Source organism: Camelus dromedarius, chromosome 1, assembly GCF_036321535.1.
Source record: "Camelus dromedarius isolate mCamDro1 chromosome 1, mCamDro1.pat, whole genome shotgun sequence".
In the NCBI taxonomy this organism is placed as follows: domain Eukaryota; kingdom Metazoa; phylum Chordata; class Mammalia; order Artiodactyla; family Camelidae; genus Camelus; species Camelus dromedarius.
The window spans coordinates 81,874,587-81,900,548 of record NC_087436.1 but is presented as its reverse complement, the minus strand read 5'-3'; the positions used below and the strand labels follow the sequence as shown (position 1 = coordinate 81,900,548).

At 36.3% G+C, this 25,962-nt stretch overlaps 2 protein-coding genes across 12 annotated transcripts in view; one reads left to right on the top strand and one right to left on the bottom strand.

Moving 5' to 3' along the window:
• PTPN13 (protein tyrosine phosphatase non-receptor type 13) overlaps positions 1-25,962 on the bottom strand; it is a 179,621-nt gene that overhangs the window by 131,506 nt on the left and 22,153 nt on the right. For all 11 annotated transcript variants that reach the window (XM_064486104.1, XM_064486111.1, XM_010983122.3 and 8 more), the window contains exon 2: positions 2,635-2,754. In XM_064486104.1, coding sequence (XP_064342174.1) covers positions 2,635-2,749 — 115 coding nt within the window. In that variant the 5' untranslated portion in view covers positions 2,750-2,754. The remainder of the gene's footprint in view (positions 1-2,634; positions 2,755-25,962) is intronic.
• LOC105091589 (cytochrome c oxidase subunit 6A1, mitochondrial-like) lies at positions 3,682-4,227 on the top strand. Its single transcript, XM_064489952.1, has one exon. The coding sequence runs from the start codon at positions 3,690-3,692 to the stop codon at positions 4,014-4,016; it is 327 nt and encodes a 108-aa protein (XP_064346022.1). The 5' UTR covers positions 3,682-3,689; the 3' UTR covers positions 4,017-4,227.

Here is a 25,962-nt window from a genome sequence, read left to right as displayed (position 1 = left end):
CATCTAAATATTTCTTTGGAATTACACTTTTTTAAGAAGTTTTACATTTTTTCTCCTCTGAAGAGAATTTCATTTGAATTGATGTCTTCAAACAAGGTCATGCTTAGACATCATTATTTTACGTATAATAACCACAGCAACTTTGTTTTTAAAAAGACTAACAGCCTTAAATTACTAGGATGCTCAAAAAGATTAAAAAAAATAGACAATTTTCTCGACCTGTGTTCAATAATCCCCCAGTGGAAATGTTTGTTTCCAGCCTTCTATGTATAGGAGCATCAATTTGCACTTACATACCGAAAGAGACACAGGTTCCAGAAGATAGGGGAAGAAAGCCATCCATAAGAACTAAAAGATTTGTATAACAAACACAGAAAGACAAAGAAAACCAAGAGAGAAAAGCACATTTTAGAAAAACAAACTTCTTGGAAACCATAGTATTTTACCTGCTTTCCACCCCCATTATACTCCTAGTATTATTCATAAGGTGTCTACTAGAGAACCAAGACCAACATTATTCATCCACAAAATAAGCAAACAAAATAGCTATTTTTACTTCAATTCTTTAAAATAGTCAGAAGCACCTGTGGCAAAAACAGAGTGTGCTATCAAATTCAAGGAATGAAAAATCATAGATTTCAGATAAACTAAATCAAGTAAGAATGAGCTTCCTTCAAATAAGCAGAAATTTCCAATTGGCAGTCATAATCTCTAGAATGCCATAGAAGCCAAATTCAATTTCTCTATAATACTGATGTTAATCAGTGAATTGGACTGAAGGCCTTATGGTAACCAACTTCCACTGGGCAGTATTTAAGATCCAGCTGCATCACAATTCATTTTATGAACAAATTCAGTCTCTTTATTGTAATATGCCAATGTTATGCAATAATTGCATCTCAATGACAAGGACTTAACATTTAGACATTCAATCTCTATTAATACAAAATTTGAAAGAAGGAAAACCCTTAGGTACTCAGTGTGCAGAAGGCTTTATATTCCATGAGTCATGGCCAGGGCAGCAATCTCACCATCAGTATAAGAAGTATTATCTCTCCCTCCTCTGAACATCCCTAGTACTTATTGTCTCCATCACATATTTGGCAGGCTGTTTTTAAGTAGTAAACTTTTTACACGCATCTGTCTGATCTGAATGTATCCCTTAAGGGCAAGCAGCAGTCATGCCTTCTAATTACTGGCATCTTCCACACAATACCTCACAAGTAGGAGATGCTTCTTAAGTATTAATTGACTATTGTTAAGTAACTGAGTAATGCCACCAACATATCCTTTCTTTAACACCACCTTTGGAGTATAGCTACCTGCTCTATACTCCAGAGTGCCTATGCTTTCTAAAAGTTCTCTAAAAAAACTAAAATGAAGCAAACAAAACAACAAAGTCTACTTATAATACCTAGATTTTAGGTAAGCGGCATTAGATAAAATGAATAAATTTTCTTTACATTAATCCTACCTCTAATCAAAGAGTAGACCTTCAAATACCTACGTTATAGCAAAATTAGGTGGGAAAACAACAACAGCAAGAGCAAAGCCTTAATATCTGTGCTCACTCTTCCCCCACGCTCTGGACTTTCCTTAGTCAGTGGTCACCTCCACACCTTCCAAAAGGTTCCCATGGCTCCTGGCCTTCCCCAATTCAATTGTATAATGGGTCTCAAACTTTAACATGTTTCAGAATATCCTCAAAAACTTGCTAAAGCACAAACTGCTGGGCTCCATCCCCAGAGTTCTTGTTCGGTGGGTGCAGGGTGGGCCTAAGTGTCTGCATTTCTAGCAAGGTGACAGGTGATGCTGATGCTAGTCATCCAGGGACCACACTCTGAGAACTCTTTTACTCTCAGACCCTCCCCTGTTTCTGTCACGTTTACTGTGCTTGATTAATTAATTCAAAACAACTTTAAAGTTTACTTCTTCCTTTAGATGAAGCTTGGTTTCTTCACCTTCCATTCTAAGTATGCGTTAGGTATGTGGTGTGAATGGCAAACACCATCTTCATGTGGAAATTTTCAGCATGGTATCAAACGTTTTTGGACAACCAAAGGGTGACTCCCTAACTTTTCCAGCTCAAAAATGGCACACAGTCATTTGTACCAGGTATCCACCTCTACAGGGAAGCAAAAAACTAGTTACTCAGTCTGCATTATCCCAGGGACGCACATACCATTCTCTCCACCGGGGATTTTTTCCCTCCCTCTTACCTGGTTAACGTCTCCTCTTCTTTCGGGTCTTAGCTCAGAGGTGACTTATACAGGGAAGACTTTCTTTTCTTCCTCTTGACCAGGTCAAGTTCTCCTACTATGGGTTCTCATAGAGTCAACTGTATCCCCTCCCTGCTAGCCCCTGTCATGTTTTCATTTTTACATTTGTTTATATAAACATTTTATGAATAGCTACTTTCCACACTGGACGGTAAGCTCCAGACAATGTTTTTGGGTTTGATCATCATTGTATTTTCAGTGCCAAGCATGATTATCAGTCACATAGAAGATGTCCTAATGAGGGTAGACAAGATCTGAGCTTTTTCAGCCCTAAGAGAGCAAGAGCATTCCTTTCTAGACTCTGCACCCTATTTGTTTTTCACCTATCCTATACTAAGAAAAAAAAAAGACTTACCTTTTCTGAATAATTCTTGGAGACTTTCGGCACTTTGATTTAATACAGCCCATATTTCTTCCTCCTGCAGGGGTCCACCCCGAACCTCCAAGGCCTCAGCTAGTGACACGTGCATATTACCTAAGAAACAAAGGTAACAGATGGCTTACACATCAGCTACTTCACTGTACTTGCAGTACTGAAAATGCGACATCATTGATGAAACTATGAGGTCCCTGACCACCAAAGTTCTCAATATAAATATAATATAATCCTACAGCTTAAAGTCATAGAGGGGAAAGGAGTTGGAGGAAAAGAACTCTCAGAACAACCAACTGCCCCAGCCCAACAGGGTCAGCCTCAGAGACAAAACTGGAAAACAGTGGTAGTGACTACGTCGTGGGAGAAGACAGAGACCTCAGGTACCAGGGGCCACCAAAGCACAGATGATTAAATCAAAGCAGCCAGGCCAGACTGAAGATCCAGGTTTAATTCTATTTATCCCAGGTAAAAAGAGTAGAGAGGAGTAGAGAGAAGACCCTACAGCCATGGTTGGGGAAGTTGGGAATAAGATGCAACACGTTTTTTCCATTTACTAGTTGTTTTCTGTATCTCTAATATATATAAATATGAACTGTGCACTGAATGGACTTAGCTATATCTAAACCCAGCTTTGCTGCCAACTTCCCCTTTTCCCCTAGGAATGTCATTTCACCTCTAAATTTCAGCTTCCCATCTTTGACATCGGAATAATAATAGTAATAACAATGCCATTTTGAGGTAGCTATAACAAGGAAAGAAGTTATGCTATAAACGTACTTTGTAATCTAAGACTACAGAAGTTGAATTAATAAAAAAATCAAAAAGATGCCTCGGTGGTGACATTTTGGGAGGGTCAATTTTTTCAAAGGCATTCAATTAAGTAGGTGATATACTGATAAAATTTAAGATTTTCTATGGGGCTCAATAATCCTATTTTCATTTTCGAAGAGGAAAACACAGCTAGTCAAAATCCTTCTGTATCAATTTTCCTAAATTGACACTCATTGAAAAGAAAATTGCGATCCAGGTCGAAGATGGCGGCGGTTGCGTCCCGGGTTTCTGGCCTGCTAGGTCGTTCCCGGCTGCAACTGCGGCGGCCTATGTCGAGTGGGGCCCACGGCGAGGAGGGCTCAGCTCGCATGTGGAAGGCCCTCACCTACTTCGTGGCGCTCCCCGGGGTCGGAGTGAGCATGCTGAACGTCTTCCTGAAGTCGCACCACGAAGAGGAGGAGAGGCCCGAGTTCATCGCTTACCCCCATCTCCGCGTCAGGTCCAAGCCCTTTCCCTGGGGAGATGGTAACCATACCCTATTCCATAACCCTCATGTGAATCCGCTTCCAACTGGCTATGAAGATGAATGAAGAGAACCGGGACCACTACCCAGTGGGGACCACAGCACTGGTTTGGATCATTACTCTGCACACATGGACCAGAAAAGTGTATGGGACCTTAAGCTCACCTTGTATCCAGTGATGACCATTATACTGATCTTCCGTCCCTTTGCTTATAGCAGGAGATGGCTTAAATAAATAACTTAGTCATGAAAAAAAAAAAAAAAAAAGAAAAGAAAAAAGAAAAGAAAATTGCTCTCTCTAGTGATCACTAAGGTTTCTACTCTAATCAAACCAATTTAAGCATAATGTATATCTTGATAGACAGAAGCAGATGGGTTTGGAAAAGAAACTAAAGGGAGCAGAAAATGTTAAATACTTATGTTCTGTAATTATATCCTTCATTAAATTTTAAAATCAACCTATAAAAACATCTGTTTCAGATGAAAGTTGAATTTGTTTACTCAGCTAACAAGAAAAGCTAATATTTTCTTTTAATTTATATTTATGATCCTTTAACCCAGATGGAAAAAAAAAAGCAACTATAGCTCTACAGATGAGGCCAGGCTTGCCCTGTTACTTTCTTTTTCAGATGTTTACTATAGCATTTTATTCTTAGAGTCTGCCTTGAGGGGTGTCTACTTAAATGTGCAATCTGGTACTTAAAAGGGAAGATAGAAGATATTGCTTTGAAAAAGCCAAAAGGGTTTTATTTAACTTGTACAAGAAGGGATTATTTATTTAGACCCCTCGCTGCCCCCACCAACTCTTTAGGTTTCTCATGTATTTTATTATACAATAGCGTAGTAATAGCACAGTTATTAAAGGGAAAAATTGGAAGCTTCACTCCTGTCTAAGAGATATCTGAGTAATTGCCTACATAAAACACTATATTAAATTGGAAGTTTCAACAGAAACAATCAGATACCAACGTGACCTGTGAGAAAGACTACTCTAGCAGATTTCCAAATACGGATGAGAACCGGTTAGTTAGCTCTAGAGCCTACATACAGGGTTTACAGAGTAGAGAGAAAATTGCATAAGGAGAATTTCTTTGAAGAGAGTTGTACTGATTTTCATGCCTCCCCCAAAGCAGGAGTGTGGGAAGGAGCCTCTGCTAGACCTCAAGCCAGTGAAAGAGGCTTCAGTGGGACCCCTTGGAGTGCCTGGCGTGTTCCCTGGAGTTGGGGAGGACTCCACAGACTGGAGCCTGATACTTCAGGGGTCAAAGGCTTTGGCTATGGCTCTGAGGCAGCAGCCAGAGGGAGCAGAGGGCACACAGAGCTGGAGTGAGGGGGTGTGCTGTACTGGGAGCTGGCTACTCTTCCATTAGTTGGGTGGCGGCGGCAGAGGAGGTGGGCAAGAAGCAGGGCCACACAGCCTGGAGCTAATGAAATTCTACCCAGATGATGAAAATGTCCCCAGATTTAGTTTGTGCTAATGGCTTTAGAACTCTGTGCCTATACCACAAACCACTGAAGGTTTATTTTAAAAGGGTGAATTGATGGTATGTCATTGATACCTCAATAAAGCCATTAAAAAAAAAAGAACTCTACCCAGACTACTACCAGAGGCTCCCAGGGTACTACCAGGAGGAGGAGGAAGTGAGGAGAGAGGAGGGGGACAGGAGGAAGTATGGGAGGGGGGAAGAAGAGGAGGAAGAGGAATTAGGTATTGGCTGGCAGAAGGAATGCTTTGAGGTGTCACAGGAAGCATAATTCCAGTGAAGAACTCTGAAGAACCCACAAAAGTATACATAAGAGAACGAGTCAGCCTTAAGCACGTAACAAATTCAAAGGCAGTGAAGCCATTTTGTAACAGGAGTCAGGCGAAAGACTGTCTCTCTACCTTTCTTCCTGTCCCCAGTTTAAATCCTGAGGGGGTCGGAAACAGCAACTTGCAAATGGATGGAGGGAGATGAGCAACAGAAAGAGAAGCCAACCCCATTGCCTTCTGCTTAGAGCTGTTCCTAGATGGGGGAGGGAACAGTGTTAGCTTTAAATCAAGATTGAAATGTTGCTTAATGTACCTACCAAGTAGGCACTTTAAATTATGGAACTGACACTGTATTTTTAACTCGAGTAACTGTAGCTATTATTATCAAAGGGTAAGAAGACAATTATGGACTTGAGTCTTCATATAGAGGCAAGAGACTACGTTCCTCTCATGAAGGAGAAAGAAGGAAAAAGAGAGAAAAAGGAGGGAGGGCAGAAAGAAAGAAAAGTGAAGGGTAAAATAAGTTGCTTATAATTATGCCTTATGTATTCTGTTGTAAAACAAATGATATACATCACCCACATACAAAGTGTTAAATCTTGAGATACTGTTTTTTCTGAATTCTTAAAAGACTGATTTTTAAATAAAAATTTTCCTATAAATAAGAAAATGAAAAGGTAAAAGTAACTTCTCAACACAACAGATTTTTTTTTCAGTGCTTGATTTTTCTGTCTACAAAAATGACGAATGATCCCTCTATTACTTGATTCAATCAGGTCTGAATTGTATTTTATTAATCCTCTATTAATGTTTATTAAAATTTTTTTTTGCCTATTCAGTAGGATCTCTATGTATCTCTTGTGGGAACTGGTTAGATCATGCAAACACAGAAGAAAACGTTTGTTTTTTTTTAAAGCAATATCATCCAGCAAAACAGAATAGATTTGGCATTTTAAATTCATAACTTTGCTAGAAGAGAGGTTTAAGATTTTAAAAAACTGCCTCAACCCTCCTATCACCCAATCTCAAGACAATGTAACATTAAAACAGCTTTCTAAAAATCAAACAAATAAACAACAACATAACTATAGCTTATAAACTGTCTACCACTACCACGTCTGGTGACTGCCTATCATCATCCTCTCTGTTATTTTTATTCACCTTTACTACAGCTCTCCAGATCAGTAGCTCTGAAAGGAAAGAGAAAACAAGGAATGACAGAAATGCAGAAGTGGAAGAAGGATGCAACAATAAGAAAAAGGAGGGAGAAAAGCTTAAAGTCAACTAATAGATGAAGGAAACAGTTATGAAAATTCTTAAGAGTTTATTACTTCAATTGTTTCCTTTAGAGGAAACGCAGTACTAGATAACTTGGGGTATAGATGTATGACTGGCATTATCTTACTATCAAAAAGGTCCTGCTTTACAATAAACATAACCATATTATTCACTTTTATTTCCTTGAAAGTGGTAGGCTACATGATAACTAAATTTTTGGAAAGACTTTTGAATAAGAATAATTACATGACAGAATCAGAATCATTATTACGTTTTTGGTTAATACAGGTATTATCGTCATGACCTCAAAACTGTGCCCACAGAGTCAGATAAAGCCACAAAAAGATTCTAACAGATGTCACTTTAATCCTGAAGGATTTGTGTCACTTGAAAATAGGAAGTACATAAACGGGATTCCAAAAAGAATGAAATAGTAAACAGATTAACTGAATCCAATCAAGTGATATGACAACCTGTCTGGGGGTAGACTAGAAATGTTTTATACAGACTCTAAAGAAATAGGACTATGAGAATACCCTGTTTCAAGAACAAAGCAACTATAAAATAGAGCTCTGTGTGTGCCACTAGCTCGGGGCAAACACACACTTATCAGCCTGGCTAAGGACTTCTCTGGTCATTAAAAAATTATAGTGAGTTAAAAAAAAAATTTTAGTGAGTTGAGAAAGCAAGCTCTCAAATTATAAACATCTTTAACCCAGAAAGATTTACAATGAATTTTATAAAAGATTAAGAGAGGCAAGTCCATATCTTAGTATTTTTTAAAATTAAAGAATCTGTACATAGTTGGTATTTTAGCTGTTTATAATGTTTAAGAGAAATAGGTCAGTTAGAATAACAGATTTGCCTTGTGATCCCAATTTAAGTAATGTAATTGAGAAAATTAGAGTTCAGGCTTGTATAAAATACCACTGTAATATATAAGAGAACTTCAGTCTTAGCATACTAATAAATTTTCATTAGAGACTTATTTAATTACTCAGAAAAAAAATTGTTTTTTTTGGTTAGTCTGACAACTGAAATACTTTTGGAAATCAACTTTTAATTGTATGAATGTAGTTTAAAACAGTTAAGGGGTTTTAATTAACAAAGTCTGAAAATGGGATTATACACCCAATCAGAAGTCCCCTTAAAAGTGATTATTAAAATTTTCTACGAGTAAAATAAGTGACCTTAGAAACTTAAGAACAAGGTTTCAGAATTTGTAATTTACTAAGAATATTCATTTAAAGATAATTTTCAATAAGCTTTTCTGTGTACAATAATATCTTGGAGGCCATTTTTTAAAAGTTAGGAGAAAATCATTGTGATCTTGGGTCAAATTTTTCTTAGATACAACATCAAATGTGTGAACCATAAAATTTAAAAAATGATTAGATTTCATCAAAATTAAAACCTCTGCTCTTTGAAAAGAACTGTTAAAAGAATAAAAAGAAAAGCTATAAAAGGAAAATACTTATAGATCACATAACTGATCAAGGATTTATGTCCAGAATATAAATATATATAATATATTTATGTCCAGATTATATCCAAACTCAATAATATGAAAACAAACAATGCAATTTTTTTCTTATCAAATGAGCAAAAGAAAATATATGGATGGCAAATGAGCCCATGAGAAGATGCTCAAGTTCAATAGTCATTAGGACAAAATAGAAATAAAAACAATGAGATACTGCCACACAGCTATCAGAATTACTAAAATGAAAAAGACTGACCATGTTAAGTATAGCCAAGGATGTGGAAGAACTGGAACTCTCATACATTACTAGTGCGGATGTAAAATAGTACCAGTTTCTTTAAATTAAATGTAAGTCCACCACACGACCTAGCCATTTCACTCCTAAGTATTTACGCAAAAGAAATTAAAGCATATATCTACACAAAGACTTGTCCACAAATGCTTGTAACAGCTTTATTTGTAACAGCCCAAAACTGGAAATACGCAAATGTCTACCAACAAGCGAATGGATAAACAGATTTTAGTATATTCTAAATCTGGAATATTGGAATATTAATTAGCAATGGAATATTAATTAGCAATAAAAAGGGAATATTAATAATCATTAATTATTGATATATGCAACAGTATGAATCTCAAAATTATGCTGAGTAAAGGAAGCTAAACCAAAAAAAAAGAGTACATGTGTTATGACTACATTTATACAAAATTATAGAAAATGCAAACTATAGCTACATAAAACAGCTCAGCTGCCTGTGGATAGCACTGCCCTATGGAAGGGCATGTGGGATTGATTACAAAAGGGCATGAGAAAATATTTGGAGATGATGGATATGTTCATTATCTTGACTGATGATGGTTCACAAGTGCATACATATGTCAAAACTCATCAAATTGTACACTTTAAATATTTGTAGCTTATTATACATGAATTATATGCCTCAATAAGGCTGTTAAAAAGAGAAGAAAACAAACTAAACCTAACCAAAGCCAGAACAGCATTCATTTTCTTTGTCTTGTGAAGCTATCTAATTTTTTTTTTTTAAAGTCAGAAGAAACCAAACCCTAACATCAGGTAATACATGCTTTAAAAAAGTCTAACTTCTCCCATTAAAAAGAAATTTGTAAGACTAAAGAGATCAAAATCCATGGCTAAGGTCTGAGATCTTCCCTTCTTAGAGAGCCAAAGCATATCTAAGATGCCATGTAACTTACATTATTAAAGTTAGAATTTATGGATTGATAACACAATTTTTAAAAAAAAAATCATTATTCAAGAGAACAATCTCTTGTTTTTCTTTCAACTTCTAATTTCCTAAAGCATTTGAACCCGAAATTTTAAATAATGTGAAATTATTTCTACCTTTTAACTGTCGATCTAGAAACAGTCAACACCAAGACACAAGTATACAAAGTAGAAAGAATAAAAAGCACTATTAAGCTTTAAAAGACTAAAAGCTAATCTCCCTACAAACAAGTAATAAAATACACTAATATTTCTTTCCATCAGAGGGTAAGTATAATCAGGTAGTAGAGAAAAAATATTGTTGCCTAATATACTCAGGAAAGCCTAAGAAAGAATTGGGATTTTAAGGAGAAAAAGAGATAAAAGTAGATAAGTTTTAATTGGACATCGTCTCAAGGTAGAAAACAGCATGTGTCCAAACATTTTTATTGACGTTGGAGCAATGCTTAGTATTTGTCAACTTTTCCATTACACTTTCCCAGTGAGAGAAGAGAAACTAAAACAAACGCAAGCTAAACTGCCTTTCTGGGCCTCTGGCTCATGTCAACTGCTTATCTAAATAGAAATCATATATGCCTGTTCCCTGTTTTTCAAAGGACAGCTTCAAAAAACCAGAAGAAAACTTCTGGAATTTTTCAGCCTCTTTAAATGTATCATTTAAACTTAGGAGAAGAGTAAAATGGAGGGGGAAATCCCTGATTCCACATATTTTATACTTCTCCTCACCAAATGGGAGGTACCAACAGAAAATAACGTAATGGTAAGAACTTTGGTTTTGAGTATTGTTTTTTTTTACATCACCCCTCCTACCCACCCACTGACTTTTGTTCAGATCATTGCTTTAGAAACCTGCTCGCTGGTCCTCCTCAAAAAATGTGGACTTAAAATGTCTCAGAGTAAGTCACTAAAGGAAATAAATACGTATAAAGCACAAAAGACAAAGAAAAAATTCGTATTTGTCCTTTATACTGCAATAAACAAATTAATGTGGCAGGCAGAATTCTGAGTCTACCTCAACACTCCTTTCATGTTGTGAACTGCCTAGGTAGGGGTTATGTGACAAGGACCTGAGGGTGGCCTCTAGGAGCTGATGGTGTACCCCAGCCAACAACCAGCAAGAAAATGGTCCTACAACCACAAGGCACTGAATTCTACCAACAGACAGTGCACATGGCAGAGGGCCTGAACTGTGATGGATCAGTGACTCCTTTTCCACTTTCCACTCTGCCTTGCCCCGCTTTGAATCCGAATGTCTACAATAGTTATCCCATGCCTCTCCGACCATTTCACACTGGGAATGTTGGGGCAGTCTCTAGTTTTACAGGTTCTTAGATAAATGACACACAGGAGCCTCATTTATACTTAATTTAGATGATTTGGATGAGCTTCTGGACTTTGAGCTGATGCTTTAATAGGATGAGAACCCTAGAACAGTGGGAGGGGATGTATTTTGCTTGTGATGTGTGTATGGGGTCGGAGGGCATGAATAACTGAGGGCCAGAGGGAAGACTATGGTAGGCAGAAGTCTAAGATGGCCCCCCAAATTCTGGCCCCCCTGGTATACCTGCCTGTATAATCTTCCTCCCATGAGGATGGATGGGACCTATAAATATCAGGTGGCAGTGGCTCACTTGATTAGGTTATGTTGTAGAAGACTTTGTTGGAGCAGACTGGAAAAAGATTCCAAGACAGGGAGCTCCCTCCTGCTGGCCTTGATGACAACTGTATTGTAAGCTGCCTACAGAGGGGGCCACCTGGCAAGGACCTGATGGGCTGAGAGCAGACCATGGCTGACAGCTAGTGAGAAAATAATGAATTTACACCTATAGCTGCAAGGAACTGAATCCTGCCAACAACTAGTGAGCTGAGAAGATCCTCAAGCGTCAGATAAGATTTCAGCCTCGTGTGACCCTAAGCAGAGGACCCAGTTAACCTGTACTTGGACTCCTGACCCATGGGAACTGTAAGATAATAAATGTGTTGTTTGAAGCTACTGACCTTGTGGTAGTCTGTTATACAACAATAGAAAACTAATGCAACCAGGGTATATAGATTTTGAAGAAACTGTAAACAAAGTCAGTCCCCTTATTACACTTCAGAAGTTGTCTGGATAATGCTTTCAGGCCATTAAAATGGTACTCACAAGAGAGGGAACATTCTGAGTAAATTAATCTAGATACCAAGCTTTTTCCAAGCCTATTACCTCATTCTTTAATTGACAAAGCAATCTGCACTGAGGTGCCTCTTATCATACTCTGTTCAGGATGTAATGTTAGATGGTCCATAAAGATTGACCAAAGCTCACTTGATCCAGAAGTGAAGTTAGCTAACATAAGCAGGACAAGCAGTGACAGTCTGTTGAAGAGGCTCCTGCTGCTCTCCCGATTTCCCACCTCGCAGCATTCGCAAGATCACGGCATACTTCTGTAGTTGTGATCTCACTGAGAAGCAAGAAGCCAGCTATCAGCGGTGTCAGAAGGCAGAAGGCAACAAACACTACCTACTCCACAAATACTAAAAGCTTGAATGCTGAAGGTGAAAGTGATGTCTGTCTCTTGTCCTTCCTTACAAATCGACTAAATCTAAAAAGTTTGGGGTAAATTTATACCGTAGTAAAATAAAGTAGCATGTATCACTCTGCATCACGGTGGACAAATCAACTTTGACTCCAGATAAAGTGCAAATAACTTCCCAAGTCACAGATGAAGCATAGTAAACCCATGCATACTCCAGTGACTACAAGAGTAATTTCAACTTGGTAGTTGGAGACAATCAAAATTCTTCTCAAACTGCTCCATTCTAAAAAGGATTTTGAAATTACCAATCTCCAGTTTGAAATGTTTTATACAACATTTCAATCTATAAAATATCTAAGTTTTCTATCTAAATTCAATAAATCTAAAACCCAAATTTAAAACACTAAACAGTGACACAAGAGGTACTCATACTGAATACTGCTCTTCATTATGCCATTTTTATTTTATCAAATATAACTGTGACAACTAAACTAGATGATTGCTTGTAATTTAAATAATGACATGACTTGCAAGAACTCATGAATCCAATCTCAAACCATGTGGTGTGGGCTACTCCCTTACTTTGTGGCAATCCAACTCACTCTACAAAGATGCATTTCTCAAGGTGTAGTTTTCATGTCTAATTTTTATTTCAATTAACTACACAGTAGTCTTGTGCAACTGTCATAAATAAGAATGACTAATATGCAAAAGCAATGGAGCCCTTTTCACATGAGAAGATTAAGGAATTCTGGCTTACAGACAAATAATGGCAAAATCACTTTGCATAAATTATTCAAATTGAATATTAATATATTACAGATTAGAATGGGAACAATGTATTCATCTAAAAATTCACTTGTCAAAATGCTGACATTGGTTTCTGATTACATCACATCATCTCTTTTAAGTCTAATCAATGCCAAAATTATTTTTTGCTCATATAATCTCTACCTGTTCTCATAAAGCTAGTAGTGTTCTCTATGTCCAGTTTTACTGGAGAATGCGTCCGCTGCCAAGTCTTCACCTAATCCCCTTAGGGGAGATTATTCCTAAATCTCTCTCCAGCCTTAAGATATCCTTGTTCCTAATTCTAGATTTTTCAAATTTAACTATGTACTGTACATTTTTGTCTGAATAGATACTGCCTTCTTGTATCAAATTCAGTGCATCTAAAACTCCAAACAATCTTTTCCTCCAAATTAGTCACTCTCACTATTCCAAGCAGATTAATGGAACAGCTATTCCTCTAGCTACCAGGCTCAAGTCCCTCTTCTTTGACTTTTTTTCCTTTCACCTTAGTCTTGTCACTGAGAACTGCTGCTTATTCATTCTTAATCTCTCTCAAATTAATCTTTCTTTCAAGTATCATTTTCCACTATCTATTCTTTCCTCTCATTTTGTATATATACATACTTTTGAGTTTAAAAAATAGTAATTATTCTTTAAATACAAATCTGTGACTTTCTTTCTTCACTCCAAATTATTTTGTAAGATTTATCTATGTTCATTTGTGTTGCATATTTACTTTCACTACTGATTAGGATTCCACTGTAATTTGGTTTCTTTCTTTCTTTCTTTTTTTTGCTAATAATGTTGCTTTGAACATTTCTGTACCCATATGCATAACAGCTGAGTAGAAATTCTAGGTCATATGGTATGCACATCCCTGTCATTTGGATAAAGCCAAGTTGCTTTTCAAAGTGATTATACCAATGTATACAAAGTGATTATACTCTAACAAGTAGCATAAAAGACCTCGCTATATCAAAACCCAATACTAGGTATTGACGGAGTTTTTTTATATCAAACTGGTAGTATGAAAATGGTTTCATATTATAGTTTTAATTTACATTTTTATAATTACTAATGAGGTTGAACATTAAATTTCTATTTAGTTACTGTATTAGTTTACTAGAGTTGCCATAACAAACACTATAGATTGGGTAGCTTCAATGATGGAAATTAATTTTCTCACCAATTCTGGAGGCTACAAGTCCAAAATCAAGGTGCTGGCAGGCTCATTTCTCCTGTGGTCTCTCTCTTCGGACTGTAGATGTCTGTCTTCTCCCTCTGTTTACACATAGTCTCTTCTCTGTGTTGTCTGGGTCCTAATCTCTTCTTATAAGGACACCAGTCTTATTGCATTAGGGTCCCAAACCTAGTTTTAAATTAATTTTGTCTTTAAAGACCCTATCTCAAAATCCAGTTACATTTTGAAGTACTGGGGGTTATAAGCTTTGGGGTGACAATTTAACAGTTACCATTAGAACTGTAACATACTTATACCTTGGCTTCTTGATTTATATACTTAAGTCTCACTAAAAAAATTAATTTCAAATAAACTACACCCTATCTACTTCACATTTCTAAATCAAAGATTCTAAAGCAGAGCTGTCATCAGATCATTAGTCTCCTCATAAAGCTCCACTAAGTCCCTACGGATTACCAAATAAACTCCAAACTTACCCATAAATTCATTTATTGACTATTTCTTATATAGTAAGTTTTACACTGAGTTCCCAAAAAACAAACAAACAAAAAACTGAGTAAGGTATGATGTCTGGCGTTAAAAAAACAAAATCTAAAAAACCCCTCAACATTTGTAGGTAAAGGAACAAATCAATGGTTGTAATACATTGTGGTATACGTTATGGCTCATTATCCCATGGGATTCCAAATGAGCATTCAATCAGATCAGAAATAAAGATATCAGAAATAAAGATACCAGAAAGAATTCTGAGGTTGGGGTGGGGCGGATGACTTTTGGGTCAATATGGATGGATAAATAGGAGGAGGGCTGATGAAGATGAGACACAAAAGTTAGAGTTAAGGTCTTCCAGGCAAAGGAAATAACCTGTAAAACTAAAGACAGAGATATGACACAGTAGGAAGTGTTCAAATTCTGTAGATTATCTAGAGAAGGGGGAGGGGAGATGAGATGAGGCTACAGCAGTAAGTAGGAGCCAGATCATGTAGGGTGTTTCTGTGATTTGCTAAGTAGTTTGAATTTTATACTGAAACCTGTGAAGAGGCATTGACAAATTTTAGGGTGAGGCATAAAATGATCAAATTTTAATTTTTAAAGGATAATTTCAGTTATAGAGTGGGAACTAATAAAGGTCTTAAACTATAGATTTGGAAATCATCAGTATGTAAATGGTAGACAAAATCATGGGTTTGGATAAAGTCACTCAGGAAGAGCATATAAAGAAAAAGTTAAGTACCAGAGATCTAGAGGACACTAGCATTTAAAAGTTAGAGGAGGAAAAAGAGCCTATAAAGGGATCTGCAAGGAGACAACCAGAGAAATAAGAAGAAAATCTTTGTAATATGTTAGAATAAAATAGAAGTTTCAAACAGAAGATGGATAGAATACAAGATTAAGAACGTGGAGTTTTGTGCCACATTGTCTGGGTTCAGATCACTAGCTTTGTAACTTTTGGCAAATTAATATTTCTAGGCTCAGTTTTCTTCTCAAAGCAATTTATTACCAGTTCCTATCTTGTGGGAAGTTGGCAAGAATTAAATGAGATTCATATGAAATCCTTGGTTCAGGACCTGATACAGAGTATCACTAGCTGTTATCCATCTTTATCATTCTCAAACAACATAGAGAAGTCATGCAACATGACAGCATATATATTTGGCTCTCTGAATGCCACAGGTAACCTCACCCAAAGATGTTTCAGTAAAGTAGGAGAGAAAGCAAAGTAACTCTTGACTAATTTCTAGTAGCTTCATTGGTAACAGAAGGAGTAAAGTTAGGATGACAAATTTAAAGGTGAGGGTGGATGATGTTTGCTTTGATTTTAAGTATATAAGGGACTCTGTATATATGCTGAGGGAAAGAGCCAGTAAAGAGGCTGAAGGTATAGGAGAAGGTGGGTGACCAATTGTGACTGTCACAAAAGTAGAACTGATCACTCTTTAGATGTTTTGTCAGGTTCACTGAAGCTAAGGGAAAGTAGAATGTGTGCAGATGGAAGAAAGTCAGGTGGAGGACTTCTTGCTTAAAGGGCTCACTGGTTAAGTGATGTAGTCATTCTGACTTGTTTCAAAATGCTTGCTACACATGTCCATTTGCTTACATGCTGCGAAGATCGACCTTCTTTCAGGGTGTATTCAGGAATCTGTAGCTCTCCAGGTAATTCCCATACACAATAATGCTAAAGAATTATTGCACTAAACATCTTTGGATAAAGCTTTAACTCTCAATTCCAGTAATTCCTATGAGCATCCTCATACTAATCAATTCTAAAAGGGGAGCAATCAATGTCAGATTTTCCCTGACCCTGAGATCAGCCAGCTGAGTATTTCCTTACCATGTTCATCCTTGATTTCTTGAACTAACTAATAATAAACGGCTATTTTAAGTGGTAGCCTTTCAGTATAGAAAACTAGAAAACCAAAGCAAAGGGACTGCTGGAGTTGCAGCATATAGCCATAGAGTCATGCATAATGAGCATACTGGTCCCCAGGTGTTCTCTCTTAGCTGCCCCGAGAGTGAGAGGTTAGTTCCTCAACAAACTAGTGAATATAACAGAAAGAAACAGACTCACAAATACGAGAACAACTTAGTGGTTACCAGTGGGGAGAGGGAAGGGGGAAAGAGTAGGATAGGGGTAGGAAATTAAGAGGTAAAAACTACTACGTATAAAATAAACAAGTTACAAGTACATGTTGTACAACACAAGGACTACAAACAATAGTTTATAATAACTGTAAATAGAGTATAACTTTTAGGAATTATGACTCATTAAGTTGGACACCTGAAACTTACAAAATATTGTACATCAACTATACTTCAATTAAAAAAAAAAGTTAAAAAAAAGAAAGCTAGAAGAGAGTCAAATTGATTGGGAGAGAATGATATGATCAACTAGATTATTTAACCACTCATTCATTCATTTAAATATTTATGAAAACTGTTATGTTCTAGGCATTGGCAAGTGCTAGATTTTTATTCATTAAATCAACAAATATTTATTGAGACCCACTCTAAGCCAGACACCCTTTTAGACACTGAAGACACGGCAGTGAAAAAACCAGACAAAATCACCAAGTCCTACAGAGTTTACATCCTATCAGAAGAGAGAGACAATAAATAAATAAATAGAAGAGAATAAAGCTGTAGAGGAAAATAACTCCACAGGAGGGCTAATGAATACCACAGAGGTTAGAGGGTATAGATTTCAAATAAAATAGTCAAGTAAGAGTCCTTGGTGAGAATTTGTTGTTAGGACAAAGATCTAAAGGAGCGTAAGCAAAGCAGAGATATCTGGGAAAGAACATTCTGGGCAGAAAGTGAAAAAGCCCTGAGTCAGGAGAACACCAAGGAGAAACACTGAGTGAGAGGAAGAGAAAACGGAAGATAAACTATATAGATTCTTCCGGGCCACTGAAAAAACTCTGGCATGAACACTGAAATGGAAAGCTCACTGGAAGGGTTTGAGAGATACGACCTGAGCTGTTTTAAAAGGATCACTCTTGGCTGCTGTTTTGAGAACAGACTACAGAAGGGCAAGGGCAGAAGCAAGGAGACAATTGGCAAAAATCCAGGCAAGGAATGGTGGTAGCTTAGCCCAAGATGATAGCTGTGGGACAGCTGGGAAGTGATCAAATTTTGGTAATATTTTGAAGGAACGCCCCGAAGGATTTGCTGATATGGATGTTCTGTGCCCTGAGAAAGGGGCACGATAGAGTTGTCGTTAACCAAGATGGAGAAGGCTGTGCGAGGAGTTTGTTTTGAAGAAGTTTCAGAGTTCAATTTGTATACGTTAAGTCTGCAGTGCTGATTAGACATTCCAGTGAAGATGCGAGATACTTAGCTGGATATATGAGTCTGGAGTTAATGGGAGAATTCTGAGATGGAGGTACACATATATGGAGTTTGTCAGTATACAGATGGTATTTTAAAGCCCTGAAATGTTATGTGATCCCTAAGGCAGTACGTGAAGACAGAAGAAATACCCAAGGGCAGAGGAATGAGGACTAATCAGAAAAGGAGTCTGAGTAGGAGTGGCTTTGCTCCAAACGGACCTCTTAGAGAAATCCCTGATTATCTCAGAATTGGTTTGGTGTTTTAAATTATACCTGTTCAAGTCAGAATCTAAACAAGGTCCACACATTGTGTGTCTCTTTTCATCTAAAACAGTAATTCCTTAGTTATTTTACACCACTGATTTGTTGAACCCAAATTGGTTATACTTTTAAAGTCCATTTTTTTTTCTCATTTTAAACCCTAGAAGCCCATCACCAGAAACAGATGAATTAAATGGATAGCAGATAGGTATGGTTTTTCTAGCCTTCATTTGCTAACTTTTAAAAGGATTTTATGTATTTATTTATTACCAAAGTCTCTCCATAAGCCTACATTCTGCTTTCTATAATTATCTCTTGCAAAACTACAGTATCTGTTTTTGAAGAATTAGTCTTTATTAACATTAGCAGAAAAAAACTAAGCTAAAATAAATTATAAAAAAAGCAAAACTCATAATTTATGTTCAGACTAGTCCATAGAGCATGAAATAAGGCAATGGCCCTATCTTCCAACCTGTACCAGTCTGAAGACAAATTTAAAAGAATTTTACTAAGCTGTGTGGTAATTATTCAATGTGCAACTTGAAGAAAGAAAATAAAACGAGCAAATAACTGGGTTGCAATATTAAGTCAAATGACTTTTTGAAGACACAAAGCAGAGACGATTTTAAGAAAGAATAGTGTTTCTTTAAAGTTCTGTATGTTACGGATTCTACTATAAATGATGAACTACACAACTTATTAAGGTCAATTAAAATGGACTAAGGACAGAACTCTTAACACATCTGATCATCTGATATTGCTAGTTGGGTTATAGCTACTGATTGTTAGGAAGAAGAAGAGAAAAGAGAGAAGGGCATGAAGGAGGGGAAAGGAAAAAAAGATGAATGACAAAGGAGCAGCAGCAAGAGAACGAGAAAGAAAAAAAAAATCTGGCTTCCCTCTACCTCTTATGTTACTCTTACTACATGCAGGTGCCCAGTCACTTATGAGAAACTCTTGCCAGTAATGCCGCACTTACACTGTATATTACAAAACACCAGCAAAGGTCTGAATCAGCATTCAGTAATCCAACACAGTAACATTTCTGCAGCAAGCTTACTAATATTCATACTAAATAGGATAAATAAAAACTGTAAATAGTCTCAGTCAGTTCAAGTCAGGTTTCATCATCCAAAAACCTCAGGTCGGGTATGCTGCTAAATAAGGTATGAAAATACTTTTCCTTTTTCAGATCTTTTTGGATTCTGGAATTGCACATAAAGGATTGTGAACATATGTTTCACTAAAGAGGCTCACTAGCTTTATATCTTTGGGATCATTTTGGCGTAATTCTAGGGACACGAGGGTAGAATTGAATCCAATTAAAATTTATATGGTAAAGTCAAGATTATATTTAAGGGCTTTTTTTCCCCCTCCAAAATATAGATTAAAATTTCTTAACATTAAATATTCAATTGTCTATTGTAAATATAAGGGGTTTTGACCCACTAATTATTAAAGTGGCCACATCCTCAACAAAGGACTTTCTGTCTATGTTCACGGCCTGTGGCGTGAACCCTACATGAGTAACCTGGCCCAGGCTTTGTCTGCCTTCTGAATGTAAGGAATTTAATAAGCCGAGAAACAGGAAAGGATTCAAAAGAAACACAGCAGAGGTTTCCAGAGACAACAGATACCTAAACAAAAAGAGAGGCAATCTTCAGCAGTCATCATTTAGTTGTAAACACTCAAGTATTTAGAGGGAAACAGAGCTGGGACTGCAAAGTAGTAATAGTTACTTGATAGTCACTTCTAAAATCACCTCCAGAGCAGTGACTTTATCTATTTGAGAATATCTAAGAGTAACTGCAGATGGCGAGCACTTTGGTAATCTGGATTGCACAAAGAAGACTTAAGAACTGGCATCTGATTACTGAGCATAGCTGTGAGTTAATTATGTTCTGTGTTCATTACTCAAGGAGAATGTGATCTAGTATATATGAGCATTATGATTCAAAGAATATGTTGTGTAACACTTTTTGCTTGTCATTTATAGCATATGTAATGTTAGTGACATCATAGCCTAAACGGATGGAACACCCTCAAAAACACCTCTGTAGTCCTCATGTAAACAAAAGATTTCATGTATCTAAATGGATGAAGTGCCTGGTCATGTTCTCAACTTTCAGTACTCTTCTGGAACAGTTCCATTTTCATTTTTTAAAAAAGCTAACTTTTAAATTAGGGGTACCACACAAATACTGTACTAGATCATTCCACTACAGGGCTCAAGGGGTATAGTTTTCTTTTCTCTTTTTAAAGTTCTTAATTTCCAAACAACCTCATTTGAAACTGGGCTTTGGTTAAAGAGACTTAATTTTGTGAAACAGTTTATCTAAGAACAGACGCTAAATTATTGATACTGTTTAAAAATATATATATATATATATATATACACACATATATATATAAATATATGTATCAACTCAAATCTCAAATATTACATACTCATAAGGAAAATCATCACTAAACTTTGGTTCTTTCTACTCGTAACTTGACAGGAAAAGCAACTTGTCAAAATAACCAGTAAGGAAACTTCTTCCAATGTCTCCCAAAACAGGAAGGACAAGTATCTTTATTCCCCTCAGTCCTGTTGTAAGAACTTTGCAAGTTATAGAATATCTTTTTTTCCTTCAATGCCAAACTGCAAAAACAAAACAAAACAAAAAGAACCCAACAAGAAAGTTTTGTCTGGATTTTGAAATGAGCTAATGGCACACTGAGTATACTAAGCAAGAGACACTTAGCTCTTTAACAGTTCTGTTGGGTAGCACAGGAAATTACTGTATTATTTCAATAATTCTATGAGTTACTATTCCATGAATACTATGATTATTCCATACTACAAATGGGGAACTGAGGCACAGAGATTAAATAAATTGTTCAAAACCATATACCTAGTAAATAGTGGAGCTGAGATGTGAACTTATGCACTATGAATTTCTTCATCTGAAAAATGGTGATTGCTGGGTTTAAACATGCAACAGTCTTTGAACAAGTGCCTGGCACACAATAATTGCTTAATAAATGTTAGTTATTATTATTAAGAATTAGATTAGTGAGAGATTTCAATGAAGAAATACAAAAAATAAACTGGATAGTTCAGTCCTGGCAGCTCACAGATGGAACTTTGACGAAGAAAAGGGGAATGTAGGCTGCATTTGCAAGTACACTAGCCTGAGATGGGTTTAACCTACAGATAAGAAAGGAAACTCAAGCTCTTTGATTTTTTCAATATCTACCACAAATGAAAATTTAGACTTAAAAAAGGAAAAAGCTTTGCTTGCTGTTTTAGTAAGCAAACATGCTGAAGCTGCATTAAAACCCAGATAGGGAAGAGAGACACTCTGGAAGCCTTCCATATCCTGAGATTTTTCAGTGGGAAGAGACCCAAAATTCAACTCCTATCACATCACACTTCCTTATTTCTTAATGTCTTTTCTAACATCTTTGATTATTACATTTGGCTTAAGGTGGAGCTTTTCTAAGACTAATGCTGGTGGTGAGAGAGAATTTCTGCAGCTAAATCTTAGAAAATTGAATTCCACAATAAGCAAGTTACTGTTTAAATTTTCTTTCAATACTCCTGATTAGGTCATGGAGAAAGTCCCAGTTTAATGCGAGTTACTTTGTTTTATTTGCTCATCTCCTCTTTCAACAAATAGAGACATGTCCTAAGCGTGGGGCACCGCTGCACAGGCAGGCCACTCTATTATAGCCTGATGACATCATTACACTCGCATATTTCAAAATGATACTGACTTTTGTACTTCCCGTTTACTTACAGAACATTTTACTGGTTTTCCATTGAAGAAAATAATACTGATCTAAGGTTTCCATTTTAAACAAATAAATTCAAGCATAAAAATGGGATATTTAAAAAATATAAGTAAATAGCATTAGGATATGGCAAATAGTATGATAGCTGTATGCAAATGAAAAAACAAAGTAAAGGAAAACACCAGCTTAAAAAAATTCTATTGAGGAAAAATGGATGACTTAGCAAGATGGTTCAGTTAACAGGCTCATTAACACTTACGGGCTATTTGTGGAATCCTAGAACCTCTTTCTCCCAATTTCATGAGTCATAACTAAACATCGGCACCTCAAGTCTAAACAGCCAACATTGATGATATAATGAAACATATACCATACTTCAATTAAATGTAATATTCCAATTACATCACAAAATGTGTTTATTTATATACATCTTATGTTTCCCTGCCTAATAAAAGGAACAGTATTTTTACAAGATGCTTTTCCCTAAACCAGAGCATAACTTTCTCCTCTTTCTAACCGGCCTAAATTCAGGCAGAGCAGTTTCCCCTCTGGGAATTACAGAGAGAACTGGGGTGGGGCATAGAAAAGAGTGAGGTAGTGGATTTAATTATACTGAATTTACATTATCATGTAGCTAAAAAAGTAATTCTTCCTAATTTCCCCTTGTGTCTGAGGCAAAGGAAAAGAAAAGGGAGAGGAAGAGCCCCAAAATGACTCTTTCATATTTAATATTCCACTCTAATACCCTCCACTCCTTCCTACTTATGCCATGTGAGACATGTATCTGGGTTTTTCTCCTCAAAATGAAACATAAATAGGGATTCAGCATACAAGGAGGACATGATCAATGCACAAAGTGTCTTGAATTTTTGTTCAATGCTTTGAAAAATATAAACAAAAAAAGATACGCTGTGTATACTTTGAATCTTCACTGATTGATGTTAAATATTCCTTAATATACTAGTAATTTAATAGACTTAAAAAAAAAACGGAAGCACTAATAATACATATTAAATCTTTCAATTCACTCTTTGTTCCAGTAGCACATTCCACTCCTGCTCCCCTTCATACTTAATGTTTCTGAATCCGACGCCTCTCCAGGGTTCTCTGGGACGAAATGAGTCCACCCTTTTCTATCCCATTCTGTTCATTTTCTGTGCTTGATTTCTTCCACTTTGCTTCCTCAGGTAACTTTACTCCTTATGATCATTTAAAAATGCTTGATTTTTTTCTATAAGCAGATAAACCCTCATCTGTTCACTTTTTTACTGAGTTTTTAGCATTTTAATTTCTCTACTATCATTTAAGCAGAGACTAAAGAAATTAATTTGATAAATCTGTTCAACCTTCTTAAATTGAAAGTTTTTTGAATACTTTTCTGATGTAATTTACACACTGAACAACTCCATCCTCATTTATAGGAAAAGTGCATAGTACACAGACCTAATTATCACAGGGCAAATAATAAATAGAAAAATTAGTACTTTGAAAAAAATCTTACAGACTAACAATGTCCATGTTGCCAAATTCAGTGATCCTTATCTTACACTCAGTCTACCTAACAGGCATATCATTTATCAAATCAAAAACTGAATTCTTGATTTCAACACTAAACCTCTCTTCCAACATTCCCCATTTTGAAATGGAACTGAGCCAATTTATTCAGGCCCCAAACTTTGCAGTTTGGAGTCACCTGATTTCTATCTTTTCCTCATATCCCACATCCAATCTGTTAGCTCTTCTTTCAAAATATATCTTGAATATATTTGGTAAGTTTTGAGACCTCTACTGGCTACTCTGTATTGTCTACAACAGTGTTCTGCAATAAAACCTCTGATGATAGATATATCTTACATTTGTGCTGTCCAACACAGTAAAGTCAATAGCCATACGTGACTGCTGAGCCCTTGAAATGGGGCTAGTGCAAGAAAGGAACTGAATTTTTAAATTTTATTTAATTTTAACTTAAGCTGTCACATGTAACTTGTGGCTACCATAGTGAACGGTGAAAGTCTAGAAAACTACAACAATGAGGTTATAAACGGTCTTTTTGCTTCCCCTCTTGCCCCTGTAGTCTCCTCCCAAGAGTGATCCTTTTTAAATGTAGATCTAATAATGTCACTCTGCTTCATGGTTTCCCATCACGTGGAATGAAATCTCAGCTCCCTATTCAGGCTTACAGTTCCCTACATGATTTTTCCCCAGGCTACCTCTACACCTCACCCACTCATTCTTCCCTTCAGTTCTGACACACTCAACCCCAGCAACGGTGATGCAAGCCCTTGCATTTGTCTATACCATCCCCGCCTCAAATATCCACAGGGCTTAACCTCCTTGCTTTATTCAGCTCTTGACTGACTATTAATTCACAGAAAGATTTTCCTTAAATACCCAGTCCCTAATTTTCTCCACACCCTTATCCAATTTTATAATGCTTCACAGCATTTACAATACCTGATGCTATATTATAGATTTAATTATTATTGAATGTTTCTCACAGCCAAATACAAAACTCATGAAAACAGAAAATTTGGTCTCTTGTTAATTGGTGTATACCTAAATGTCTAGGATAGTGCCTGGTACAAAGCAGATTCTCAAAAATTTTTACTGACTGACTGAATAAACTTAAACTCCATTTATTCTCTTAGTCTCACATTTATATAATAAAGATTTATTTAGTGCTCATTATTTAAAAGGCACTGCATCAGACAATGTGGGGAATTCAAATTGACAGCAGCATAGATCTTGTACATCTGATAACCACTGGAATAATCCTTAAAGTTTCTCAAATCTTAAGATTTTGAGTCTATGACTACAACTGGGAACAGCTGGGACTGCTTCTCTTCGGGATGAGAGCAGGAGTAGAACATGCCTATCCTCCAATGTTAAAACATTTGCCCTCTGGAAGGAGTAGTCTTTTTATAGTATTTCTAACAGAATGCAGAATTGAGACCAATCAGTTAAAATTAGGTAATCTTCAGTTCAAAATATAGACTTTCTAACAATATAGAAAAACTCTTGAGGTAATGTTCTAAAGTGGCCAAGCAGAGGGAAATAACTATTAGGTAGGGTTGTCAAATTTTCCTATGTTAGGTGCGTGGGGTGGCCTTAGGTGACCTCTAACATGCGTTCCAAGTCTAACATTATATTGTCTATAAAATGGTCTAATGAATGCAAGTTAATACGTCAGTCATTTTCAGACAAGTTGCTTCCTGCTTTTTATATAAGTAGTTAAGTCTGAAGACTGACAGATAGCAAGGAATGGAAATGAGAATCAAAACAGAGTTACACAAATATTCTACTGAATAAAAAACACTTTGTACCTGTATTGTAGAAATATACTCAACTATGAGGCTGCAGTATATGAAATTGACAATATTTGACCATTTTTATAGTTCAACTTAAAAAATGACTTGCCAAACTTTACTAGCATAGTCACTATGCAATTTTTGCATCTGTACTATCAGGAAGTGAGCCAAGTCTTAACTTAAAAGTGTTCAGTTAAGGAAAACAAAATCAGTTCAATAGCATATGCCTTCTAAAATTTCACTTATATCAACAAAACATAACTTCTAGTTCCGATCAGTAGACCATGAGAAAGTCAGTCCTAATAGGTCAATTAATTCTTAAGCTCTTGGTGGGGGAAAAAAAAAAAGCTAAGAACAAATGTGTACTAAATTATATCTTAGTATTAATATGCAATTCAGTAGCAGATTCAAACTTGTTAGTGAATAATCAGAACCTGGATGACCATCTCTTACTTCCATTAGTAATTACATCTTAGGGAAGCAGTGCAATTATATCCCTAACAGGTCTTTTCTTCATTCAAAAACCAAGCATGGTGGGGGGTGGGTATAGCGCAGTGGTAGAGCT